Here is a 13,757-nt window from a genome sequence, read left to right on the forward strand (position 1 = left end):
CAAACCACTTAAGTTTTAAACAATGATGTAAAACTGATGGGAATGACTTAGCCTTCATAGACTCATTTGAATTTCGGATAGGAGTAGCAGCAACATGTATGAAGAACAGAGGAAAAGAAAACCTGTTATGTCTCTAATATTGTGGGGTTTTGCGTGCTATTTTTCTGTTCTACAAAATACTCATAATGCTCTTTAACCCTGTTATAACAGGGTCAAGACGCTTATCCTTTGGGCTTGGCATCTTTCCTCAAAGCAGCTTTTGTTGTTCTACTCCAGTTGGTCTTTCCCTTTCTCTCTATACTCCCCCATCAACCTTAACGCAGAACTACGATACTGTCTCAGTTATGTTATCTCAGTATTGTACAAGTTTCTCTGGAAAGGGAAGTACTAATGCCAGGATTTCATAGCAGTCATGCTCACATACTGAATGGGAAAGATTGTTGATGAAAACTGTATTGAACTAGGAAACAAAAATTTGGATTCCAGTCGTGTTCTGCTGTAGACTTATTGCATAGCCCCCGTCAAGAGCAAGACAAATCTTTTAATCTATTTATGTCCCAATAATATAATGACAGAACACAGTTCCACTTTACCTGAACAAAGGCTTTTTGTAAGAGGAAATATATTAATGATAGAAATGTCTAGAATGAGAAGGTTGAAGAAAACATCATCTTTCCCCCCTCAACAAATTGTATTTTGAGTGTTAGGTCACATCCATCCAAAAATATAGTGAAGTATTAGATGTATAAAGGAAAGAATAGTTTGAAAATGAATTTGCTACAGAAAAGCCAAATGAAAGATCCATCAAGCAATGGAACAAGAGAATTTCAGTGTATTTGAACTATTGAAATTTTTAAGTGTATAGAATAGCGATGGATCATCATTTTGAAACCCAAATGCCACATTTGCATGCAAAGTAAGTCGCTGAGATGGTATCTGTGAAATATGTCTGTTTGTTTCATGTCACTGACAGTCAATAGGGAAAGGAAAAAAAAAAAAAGGAAAGCAATTATTTGGCAACACAGAATAAAACTATTAAAAGCAGGTACCCAGCTAGAGGAAAACCCTATTTGTAGCCACCTATATAAAAAAAGCATACATGGGAGACGTACAGATAGGAGCAGCAGAAAAATCCATGTTTCTGTTAGTGCTAATCCATTTTCTTTAAATTTTTTTTTGACAATCTGTAGGGAGAGGTTAATAGAAGATTCTGAATTTCTTTGTACCAGGGAAGAATCTAAATATCATGAATTATTTAATCACGTACATCAGTGTTTTTCAGATGGGGGTTTGCGAACTTCTGATATCTGTAAGACAGCAGAAAAAGAGCTTCCAAAACCTTTTAGAAACCAAATAAACTATAAGGTTTAGAAATTAGGTTTTCGAAAGTACTCTGTTGCCTTAATGAGGTTTTACCTTGAATTTAAAAGGAATATGAATTATAGAAGTGTTAAATAATTGGATACTTCCATTGCATATTTTTAGCAGCATGTTTTTGTGATTTATAACCTACTTTCCAGGAATATGAACAATTCTCAGTGGTTTCAGCTGCCGTTTCACAAACATGAAGACAAAAATGCTCTTATCTACATTTATTGCATTGAATGGATGGTCATTAGCAAAGTCACAAATATTTCTGCTTTCACAACACCAAAACCACTCTCAGACCTGACTGAAATTTTTCAGCAGGTGGACAATAAAAATCTATTTAGGAATATCTTTCAAGAAACTATGATTTTGTTTGAAGAATAAACTTTTTGTTTTCCAAAACGCGTGACAGTGCATAGCTCAGAGTTGTTTTGTCTTGTTTCATCACTGTTTTTCATCAACTTCATTAACATAAGTGACTTCTGGTTTGTCTAAAATGAAGACAATCGGGCAATCAATTTCTGAACTTGAGAAGAAGTTGTTAATATCAGCCTTCTACACACTGCGGAGAAGAAATTTCTTTTTCAGACAACAGCTATTTCTTTAGCAGTTTCCTGAAATCAAATAATGTGGTAGAAATGTCAATGAATGACTGATGATCAGCAGAGTAATTTTTAAAACACCACCCATCTATTAGTAAAATTGAATGCCTAATCTGTTTTACAGTTGCTAGTTTACTTTTCTTATTATTATTCTTCGGATGATCTACATCTGAAAAATGACTTCGCTGTGCAATCTGCGGCATGCTCCTGGAAACGCAAATGTCTATACATCTAGAGAGACTATTTCCTCAATGTTTTGAGATAAATTATGTTTGATATGCAGCTGCTTTAGAATATTTTTTCTTTGTAATATTTCTGAAAGCTTTAATCGCTACTATAAACTTCTTGTAACTCTCCACATTGTAATACTCATCTCTCCAAGGAAAAGCGCGGTATTACAATAGTGTATCAAGAACCTGCTTCCCTTTCACATTTACTGATGGGCTGTCACAGTGGCATTTACATCTATGAGTGAATCCTATTCATGTAATTTAATTTTTCTATCCCAAACAACAAACAGCTATGATGGAGAAGGTAACTACTGCTATTATTAGACAGAAAATACAGCACTGTAGGAAATACAAAGAGGCTTTTAAAAAAAGGTTTTTAAATAGTACAATCAGTCAATTTGCTATATGTGATGCAGACAGATGATCTACCCGGAGGAGAGATGGGCTTTTTTCTTTGTAATTATCAATGGTTAATTTGTGAAAAAAGATGAATTTCAGAGGATCAAAGCTATATGAATTTGAGTTGAATTAATTAAAGAATTACTGCTAAAAAAGGAAATTTTTCAAATATCTTGAATATGTTCCTTTGAAGGTAATAAAATATTTCTCATCAGAAATGTAGAAACATTTATTTTTCATTTGGTATTTTCTGTTTACAAGCTGACCTAGATTGCATTAGAGAAAAATAATTCCAAAAATATACCAAAAGATTTCATTTTGGGTTTTAAGAAATATTTTAGATTTACCTCGTTTATATCCCTCCTATTCACATGGGATATCATTTATCTATGTAAATTTTGTTCTGTTGGCTAGCAGAAGGTATTTCTTAAAAATAGAACGAAATAGAAGATTCCCCTGTGTAAATGTGAGTTATTTATTTGCTTCGTGTCTATTTAAGCAGTGGATCCAACCCATGCTACTTAGTAAAATGACTGATATGAACCTCTGCCAATTTGGAATTTGTATTCAAAACAGGGGATTAAAAAACACACTGTCAACTAGAGATCGCACATGTAAAGGAGGTACTGATTTCCCCTTTACTGGCATCTTTACCCCTGGGGTTCAAGGAATACTTCAATACTTCCAAGTATTTACCTTTTATGGTAAATAAAAGGTCTTGCCAACATGGTCTTGCCAACATACGTTGTTGTGTGCTTTTTTTTCAGTTAGCATAGGAATCCTGTTTAACAAAAAAAGTTTTGCAAATATAAAACCAATGGAAAATCTACACATTGACTTGGTAACCTTTTTGTAGATTTCTATAGATTAAAACAATTGTGACATTTGTCTTTCTGCCTGTAGGTAGAGAGTTGTGGCAGACCGGGGCTGCAGAGACAAGACGCACAAAGAGAAGAACGGAAGGCAAATGGATGTGCTAAGCATCTCTCTATCCCTTTTCCTACTTCTTCCTTGTAAACGAGCACTCCCAACCCCGAGACCACATAGAACGCAGGGCTTCCTCTTCCACAAGTTGAACTATTTGGTTCCAAATCAGAATTAAGAATTAAAAAAAAAAATAATAAAAATTGAAAATGTTGTTTTCCATGAAGCTCAAACAATTTTAAATATATATTCTTTCCATTTTTATTACTATGAAAAGAACAGCTGGCTGCCCTAACGCTCAAGGAAACTGATTTCAAGAGTCCTCCAGTGAGACCAAGAGTCCTTAATGGAGTCCACTCAACACTGATGGCAATAGATACAATTAGAGTTTCCGTTCAGTCCATATCCTGGAAGTCAGGCTGCAAACTCCAGCAGTATCCATAAAGAATACTACTACCAGGGACTTTTATGATCATGATGACAAAAAATCTGGAAGCCCATTTTTAAGATACTGGAACTATTCAAACAGAGGATTCCTGATCAGCTGCATTTGACATCACAGTGGGAATGCTATGAAAATAACATTACTATTCACTCATTTCAATCTCATTACTTAAACTATTTACAAGATTATACATGTACTTTTTAACATGGATATAAAAGTGACTAAAAATCTTTTTGATACATTTACATGTACCAAGTGTATATATTTACATGTATCAAAATGTGCATCTCTACGACATGCATATGAATCTTTGCTAGAATAGTTATTTTTCCTGAAGCTCATTGAATTCTGATGTTTTTTAACCAAAAGCTTGTATTTTCAGGATGAAATAACTGTTTTTATTGAAATGAAAGGGTAAATGTGCAGGCCTCATGCTTCATATTGTTCACCAGCCATCAGTTATCCTTTATCAAGAAGCAAAATTCTCACATGTTCATGTGAAGCTCTCTGATTTCTGTGGGAATCCAACCTTTACGGGCACAATTTGGCTCTCTATTTTGTGACTTCGCAACATGAGTCTTAAGTGAGAGAAAGTTAAAGAAATGTTTTATGCAATAGGTAATGGCCTAAACCATTAATCAACATGACTTTTTTTTTCCAATATCCAATTTTGCTGCTTATGGACAATAAACTTGAATAAAGAGGAAACTTGTTGACTTAAATTAGATCAGTAGAATGGCATTCGGTATAGCATTTCATGTTATGTCCATGCTCTGCATGTCACTGACTTTGGCATGTGTCAGCATGCCCTTATTATAATTCCTGAAACTCTCATTAACCCAGAAATCACCTCACTGGACTCAAATCTGAGTTCTAATTGCCCTGTACACGCCACTGGTTTCAGTTCAGTGGGTCTGCATTATCATAGCGACACGTGAAACAACTGCCTGTTTTAATGTTATTTGACATAGATGATAAACCAGAAAGAAACAATTTCCCCGCATAGGGAAATAAAGGATCTCTTCTGAGAACATAAAATATATTAGTTGCTTAAGAGGAAAGGTAAGAAATAAAATGTCACTGAAGAGTGTTTCAGTGATGTTATTAAAGGACAAGTAAAAGTGAAGAAGCATCAAGGAAAGGTGGGGAGTGCTGGAAAGAGCAAATGTTTAAAGCTAGAGCTTGACAAAATAAGCAGGTGATGTGAGAAAGGTTAAAGAGAACTTGATGCGTGGTTGTTTCTCGGAGGGAGTGAGGGCATAGCCAGAATAGTTAAAGACAGGGGAACTATCAAAATCAGAAATAATATTAAGAACAGATCAAATCAGAACCCTACATGCAATCTCTGGTAGTAAAAAGTCATGCATTCTAGAATGTAAAGTCCACTAAAACCCAAACCTTTGAAAATCAAGAATATTAGTAGAAAGGTAAGGTTTAGAATCTGAGCTTTCATTTCTTAGAGAAATATCACACCATGCTTGTGAGACAAAGATCTGCATGTGAGACAATCCAAAATAGTCCTTTAACAAAAGGTATGGGAAAAGGATTCCTCATAGCCCTGACATCTCAGAGCTACCCTTATTCCACGCAAAACATTCCCCTTGCCATAACCTTCCTTACTTATATTCTGACCTGAAACCCCTTCTACACATGCCCTGCCACTCTGCTAAGCATCCTTACATGAAGTTGAATTTCTTTCTAGAAATAGTTCCATTACCTGAGTTGCCTCTCGGAATATATTTTCTTAAAATAGAAATCTATCTTGTCAGAAAGAGATTGAAGCAACATGCCCACAGATAACACTCAAGTGGCTGTCAAGAGTAAGATCTGAACATAAAGTGCCTGGGGGAGGCTGAAGAGCAGAACTGGGCTCTTTGAACAACTGGAAACACATGAGAACTGGTTGACATAAAATCTTCTCTGTTTTGAAAACCATTAGCTTCCCATGATTAGGAAATGACGGTCCAGACCACCTGTAATTTTCTAATGATATTTTCAATATTGTTTCCCCAAAGGGCCTTAAGCTGATATAAATGGATATATTTCAGCTGAGATAAACTGCGACATGGTTTTGATCCACATCTTGATGAAACTACATCTCATGTGCAAAATTATTCTGCCAAAATTCCTTTGACAGGTCTGCGTCAACTGCTGCGGAATAAACATAGCAGAGAGCTTGGAATACACTCTCCAGTGGCTCGTACTTGGACGGTATCTAAACAGTCCAAGAAGAAAACATCCCATCCAAAAAAAAAGTGAAAATCAGAAAATGTTTGGTGAGTTTACTTTCAGTCACATTTTTAGGGCAAGAACCATTCTGGAAAGGACTAGAGATTTTTTACTTTCTGCAATACAAAATAGAGTGGGAGACTCTGAAGAAGCCAAGTAGCTTTTTTCTTTCTTTTTGGTAGAGAATTCTATCTTGATATACAACCAAGGGCAGAATGAATGATAATAGCAGAATAAGACATGTAAAATCATTCATTCTTCTCTACCGCTTAGGCTACCTCTGGAGTTCTCCGGATAATTATAGATAGAAGCAACAGGACCTGTTTGGCGAACCAGAGAACTAATATTTTTATAAACTCATCTACTCTCTCTAATTACTCACCACACAGCCCCCCATCCTCTGAACCTCCTTTTTCTTATACCCAACCTACGCTACGAATGCTGTAACTGGTTCCAACACAGTGCTAGGACAAGAACCCAAACCATACCCTCTGCACCCACAACCACAACGTCCCTAGAAACTCCGTGTCCCCCATGTACTATAACCATGTCCTGACCATGAAGTAGGATATATCAGAAGTTGAGGGTAGCCTGAAGCCACACGTATACAAATGGGTAAACTGACAGCAGTAAATACTAATCATACCAGTTGATTTTCTTATTAAAGCACGTTAGCATCTCTAGTTAGGCACTGGTTTGCAGAAAACACACAGAAACTTAAGGATCTTTTGCCTTTCTATCAAATACGGGTGACACTGCCCGTCTGCTTCACAAATTATCAGGGAGGTGAGGGGAGAGAATAGACAGACAGCAAAATTGAGTGGCCTTGTTTTGCTGGGAAAGTGGCTAAAGAGTAACATAAAAAATGTAGATACTCTTGGGAAGTGGAAAAAGAACAACTAGAGCAAGAAAAATTCTGGGGAGGAATTTAGTATAAGGAAAGACTAAGGAAATTAAATATTGCTTAAAGAAAAAAAAATATATTTTCCCTTTATTATTGCAGTAGAAAGCTTATTCACTTAAAACCATAAGAAAGACAGGAAATGAAAATATTATGGCTGTTACAGCGGCATTAGTTGGCCTCAATGATGTATAGTACAAGTTTTATGGGCAAGAAGTAGTATATCAAATCACATTTAATCAGAAAAAACTGCAGCAAGAAGGAGTATGCAGGCACGGTGGAACAAGATTGTATTTGGTTTAGAGTCCAAAGCATTTCAGAAATGAGTTCTGGCATCACTAGCATCAGCCCCCCGGCACCGAGGAGTGTTGCTCAACTTCCATTAAAAAAAAAAATAGCCGAACGCATCGACCTGGAATATCTGTATACTTGATCAAAGCCATGTACTTTCCTGGCTAGTCCTAGGCGGTAACTATGTGTAACTATAATTTCCTGACCACGCAGCGGCACATTGGGTCTGGAAGCGGTGCAACAGCCCTGGGGCAACCTCAGATGCAATGAGCCGCATCTGAGCTGAGTCCCCTGAGCACCTCCCCGGGGACTCTGGGTGCCTCTGCTGGCCACAGCCACTGTCAGACCTGAGCGGGCTTCATGTAAAGATACTCAACTGCCTTTACGCTAACCTGCGGAGTGTGAAGTTGCCTTGTCTTTCATTAACTCAGCACTGTGCAAATGGCTTTCTATTGCTCCAAGCTTTATATGGGTTTTGAGATTCACAGGGTATTATATTTACACGCACAACCCTGTTAGCCTGAGGCCATCTGTGTGTTCCTGAAACCATGGCAGGGCATAATCATAAAGCAAACATAATCTGGTCACTGATAATAAAGAATTTTAATTGTCCCTTTAATTTGAAAGGCTATTCCAGAACCTCGTGCATCTGAGAGGCAGAATGCTGATTTCTTTCTAATATTTCATCTAATATGCACCGTCACGCTATTGAGTTTTATTATGTTCTTATTCTAGTGCTCAAGATCTTCTGATTGCCAGTGCTTTCTAACCCGTGCACCTCCTTTTAGCACAAAGAGAGCTATTATAACCAGAAATAAGATCAGTCCTGAAGAAACTCTCCTTACAGTCTCCCTCCAGGCTGAAGGAGGGATTTGAACAATTCATGCCTATTCCAGACCACTTGAAGTTTCTTTAAACACATTCTTCTCTGTTGTGCCTTTTTATTTCTCATTAGATATAGCTCTATATCAAATTCGGTACTTAAACTCCAGAGGGGAGAGCTGCCTATTTTCCATTTTCTAGAAGACCAGGTATCTTATCAAGTGAAAAATATTACTTTGGGTTGGCACAAACTACCCACCTTTTATTTCATCCCCATTTTTATTTATCTTCAAGATTTAACAATTCTTTTATTTAATAAATTTTTCAAAATAATATTGTAAAGCGTTGCATACTAGCAAGTTCAGACTAAAAGGTCTAACATAATAGATGACTCTCTTAACCCATTTTTTCCATCCATTTCACTAGAAATGCTACCCTTACCAACCCATCAGGCCACACTGTCTGTCTTCCAGTTTGAAAGCTTTATCATAAATTTTGCCTATTTGGCCTTATTTTCACCTTAAGTTCAGTCACAGATCAGGGACAGAGATCATCTAGCACCCTAAATTAGCCACACCAAACTCAATGAATTTTGCTGTCTCTTGTGATAGCAGTACTTTCTTCCTTCATATGCCAGTTCCCATGAGAGCCTTTTCCCTTCTCCAATGTCAAATATAATAATCGTCACTGAATACTAAAGCAAATTTTACTTTAAGAGCCATATCTTGTTACCTTTTGTTCATACTGCGTCCTGTTTGCATAGTAATTATAACCTTTTAATTACTGGCTTTCTTCTCTACATATATCTCTATGTCTTTTGCTTTTTATTCTTTTTAATATAAGCATATATATAGGTCAAAGAAGAAGTGGCGATTTTTCAAATTTTTACTACACCCATCTCTATTTTTTCATGAACGTGTATGTGAAAAAAAATAAAATCAGCTAGGGATCGACTAAGCAAACAAGTTTCTGTCATTGCAGGCGCCGAAACAGTGAAATAACTATTTAAACACCAAACACAAATTCTGAAAACATAAGTAGTAAATATTTTCACTTTATTAAAAACGAATACTGAGAAATAACTAGAACCTGACATCATTAAGACAGCATAGGAAGGAAGCTGGCGTTTTTTCACTCTACTGTGTCTTCTCCCTTTTGATGAGGTTTGGTTGACTGTTTGATTTTTGGGTAAAATAGATGGACAGAGTCCCAGTGCTTTTGTTACTCTAAGCCTGTTCACGCGACTAGCAAGTTAATGTCAAAATTCCTTTCTGATGCCTTCCCTGGCTCCAGGCTTTTATAGAACAGATACGAGGAGTAAACTACCCCTTAAATGCCACAGAAGATGGCTCTTACAAAGCATCAGGCAACTCTGAGCAAAACAGAACCCTTGTGCAAGATCTGCACATTTTGAATTCTTATCAGAGGTAAAGCGGGATCCCGCTCGCTTGGGTGGTTCCTTGCTGCGTGATCAATGTTCATCTCCTTATGCCCAGCATTAGCTCACAGGATTAGCTGATAGTCAATGGAACGCGAGGCTTGACACAGAAGAGAAAAAAAAAACTATTAAATTTGATCTTGCAGTTATCCCCAGAGAACGACAACAAAGTCATTTACCCCCTTATTAAGGAGGTTATTGAGGGCAAAGCTATCTGCATTTAACCACCGTCTGCCTCTTTTGTGCATGGATATTACCTATTAGTGCCCTATGTTTTAATGCACTATTAGCCTAAAACCAATATTTGGGGACCTATTATATTGGCAGTTTAGTTTTTGTAACTGTGTTCCTGTGAGAAAAAGTAGCGAGAGAAACACGAAGATTAAATTATTAAGATATAATTAATTTTCCTGATTCTGAGGCATGATTCTTTTATGCTGCTTATCCCGGCTAATGAAAATTGGATTTAATTAGGTTTTGGGATTTGACACAAAAGGGCTTACCAGCTTTCACAAAGAACTGTAGCAAAACATTTTCTGAAAGCAAGACCTCGCTAGCTGTTATTTGAAAATGTAAGACAGGAGAAAGATGTGACGAAAGTGGTCGGGCACAGAGGGAGGAATCCTTTTAAATCCCAACTGAATTTTATTTTTACACAACGCATCTTTAATAGCAAATATTACAGGTGTTTCTCTGTGGGAAGACCTCAAAATCTGGCTAGAACAAAGCGTGACCGCGGCAAAGTTTGGATGTCAAGGTAATATAAATCTGACTTTTTCTTTTTGGCTCGCTCTCCAGAATAGATTGAGCTAAAATCCCAGGACTTCTGGGACAAACACTATGAGCCTTGTGGGTACCAAAGTCTTAGTCCAAATTTTATAGTTCAGTTTCATTCCCAGTTAGTCAAGGTGGTCAGAATTCCACTTTTTAAATTCAGTAGTGAATTGTTTTACATATCCAAGGTAAAGAACAGTTTTCCAGTGTCTTTTTTTTGGGAAGAAAAAAAAAGAAAAAGTTATTATTTAAATATACTGCTATCTTGATGTCTGAGGTTTTATTACTTGACCAAAAATACATAATCCGACATGACAAATAAGGGATCATTTATATTTCAGTTAACAAGCTAATGTAAATTCTTTTCTCTTTCAGCCCTGTATACAAGTGTTTTCATAGCCTAATGTATTTTATTTATGCACTGCAACTTGCTATCAAACTGCAATCGCCTGTGTCCGCTGAAAAAATGAACTTTAATGTCAACTCAGCAAACTTTCTACTGCCCCACGTCACTGTTAATTTCAGAAGTCCCAAGGCATTTGGAAAAACACTCTAGAGCATCTTAGGACTGCCAGTATGGTTTACTGGACACTCCGGCTAGGTTTATACGAAAACATTAAAAAGTGCTAGGATCCAGGCCAGGGCACTGGAACTCTTGAGCGTCTGAGTGTCTAACTGTATTCTGCTGTCAGAAAATATCACACAAACCCACAATTATTTACAGTTCTTTCAAATTACGAAGTTAAAAAGGGCCTGCAGGTTCCCTTCTAGGAAGATTCATACCAAAAGACAAGAAATCTCTGTCCTAATAGTAGCTGTCATAATTTTTAAAAGATTAAAATTACTTGAGAGTTTTAAAAAAGGAATATCACTGAATCCTAACTAATATATAGGAGCAGATAGGTACAAAAACTTGCAGAACACAGTATGGACTGAAGATGCTAAGAATAAAATCACTTACACATAAGCTAATGCTGCTTGACAAGAAAGCAAGGGTTTCCATTTCACCATTTTTGTTTAATAAAACGTTAGGGTTAAGTTCCTTATTAATGAGAAAGTTGTCTGGAAAATTCAGTAGAATTCTCACTAATTAAGTCCACCTTGGAAAAATGAGCGGAAGGATGGTGGAGTCAGAAAACATTAAGCAACAATGGACATCATGGCAATGAATAAAGCAAAAAGACAGGAGGCAACACGAGGTGATTTTAACTGTAGTGAAATTAATCCTGAAGACACAGGACTATCTGTTTTACCACATGTTTGCACTCTGTTCTTATTATTTCTGAGAAATAAGTGGACAAAGCAGCGTTTCCACATTCTTTTGAGTGGGACAAATTCCCCTGTCTTTCTCTAATTTTTGGGCCCTTGAAAAAACACAAGCTTGCTGTGTTTCCACTTTGATTTCTGCTGAACTCCCTTTGATTAAAGAGCACACCACCTTGGTGGGCATCATTAATAAACGCCTTTACAACTACTTTCAACAAAGGATTGACAGGAGTCTTGGTAGAGGACAGGGACTTTTAAGATAGAAATCCAACAAGTAGGATCCTCTGGAAGACCCCAAACCATCACATTACCTTAAAATATTTAATGTAAATAATCAAACACAATCATTTACTTCCTACATCCCACATACAATGGTCAAACTTGTCCACACGGGCAGCTTCCTGCACATGATTTCTGCACCATCAGTACTGGCTGATGATCCTAAATGCCTTTGCAGACATAGGGGCTTTTCTGTAGCAACTCATTGTAAACACTGCTGGGCAGGTAAAGGGATAGATAGATATATAATATTTAGGAATCACAGCAGAATTGAAACAAAGTCTACACTGTTTCTCACCAGTTCTGCTGAGAGAAACACATGGAAAGACCTTTGATTTTCTGAGTGTGTCGTATATTCTCATTAGCCATCCATATAAATTACAGATCAGTATTTAGCAATGCACATTGCAACACACCGAGAAAAAGCTTTCACTATAAACCTTTCTAAATTTTCTCTTTCTCACTCTATATATGCTTTAGTAATTTTTAGACTTGATCTTTTACTATTTCCTTATTTTTCCACTTTTGTGAATACGTACAGAAAACTTCGGATTTTTTACATGTACAAATTTAGCATCATCTGGTAATGAATTTTTGAAGATTGTGTGTGTAGCATTCAAAAAACCCAACAACCTGGAAACACCACTTCAAGAAAAAAATCTGGGACTGTTTACTTTAACTTCATTTACCTATTTTGTAATAGCTCATAAAAAAACCAAAATATGGGTCGGATGCTATTAAACACTACTGAACTCAATTGACCTTAAAACCTCCTGAGTATTCCAATCTCTGGTGAAAGTATACTTTTCGAGGATTCTGCTATGGGAGGCAAATAATTTATAAAAAGTAATATATTTTACATTTTGTTTGATAAAAGTTTGCGGGTTTTTTTGACTAGTTAGAACAAACTGGAGTCTAGCAGTCTTTTGGATAGGTATGAGTCATTAAGTAGGCAGTATATATAACTATACAGATATTAGCTTTTAATCAAGACTTAATTATTTTTGTGAATACTTGAAACGACTTTTTGAACGACACCTACTTGAGATCTTGGGAAGGTTCTGCTCTGATATGGGGTGTCTCCACAGAGTGCCCAAACACTGCCCCTTCCGTGCCTAAAATACATAAATAAAATACAGTACAATTACTTTGGAAAATAAAAACACATTGAAATGTATGATCACAAATTGACATTTTTAGGACAAAATATCTGATTGAATCCTTTATTAATGACTACCAGTGTTTCTTCATATTTATGTTTGTATTTCTATATCAAAATCTGGACCGACAACACATGAAACCTTAGACTTCTGCTTATCAGTAGACGAATTTCACATACAAATCTGAAGACATTTATAGGTCTAAACTTTTCAGCACTGACTTGCCTGAATGCTTATTTCAACACTTCAGAGATGGATCATTTTACGGATAAGGAAGCATTTCCTTCCGTCAGACTTTTTTCATTGAAAACCTTTGTTCTCAAATAAATTAAAGACACTTATTTGGAATGTCCTTTGGTTTTAGTGTTGATAGTGGATATACCTATGTATCTCCTACTGGGCACTCAAAATCAAAGCAAAGAAAATGGGTACTCATTTCCTAAAACTGAACTGATTCTCTATTGAGTTTGAATTTCTATAACTAGGTCCAAGCTGCATATGATAATTCTACATTTTGAATTACATGTCCAAGGTTTTTCATTGAAAAACCTCATTTTCAATGAAAAAAAATAGGGTTCTGATCAATGCTCACTGAATTTATTTGTAAAATGACAAATTTATTACACAAT

At 36.3% G+C, this 13,757-nt stretch overlaps 1 protein-coding gene across 6 annotated transcripts in view; it reads right to left on the bottom strand.

The window, feature by feature from the left end:
* Positions 1–13,757, bottom strand: part of SGCZ (sarcoglycan zeta) — a 494,345-nt gene that overhangs the window by 13,463 nt on the left and 467,125 nt on the right. For all 6 annotated transcript variants that reach the window (XR_010071324.1, XM_063336643.1, XM_063336641.1 and 3 more), the window contains one exon: positions 13,011–13,083. Coding sequence is in view for 5 of the 6 variants with exons in the window: in XM_063336643.1 (XP_063192713.1) it covers positions 13,011–13,083 (73 nt within the window). In the remaining variant the exon portion in view is untranslated. The remainder of the gene's footprint in view (positions 1–13,010; positions 13,084–13,757) is intronic.

Source organism: Chroicocephalus ridibundus, chromosome 5 (assembly GCF_963924245.1).
Source record: "Chroicocephalus ridibundus chromosome 5, bChrRid1.1, whole genome shotgun sequence".
Classification (NCBI taxonomy): Eukaryota; Metazoa; Chordata; class Aves; order Charadriiformes; family Laridae; genus Chroicocephalus; species Chroicocephalus ridibundus.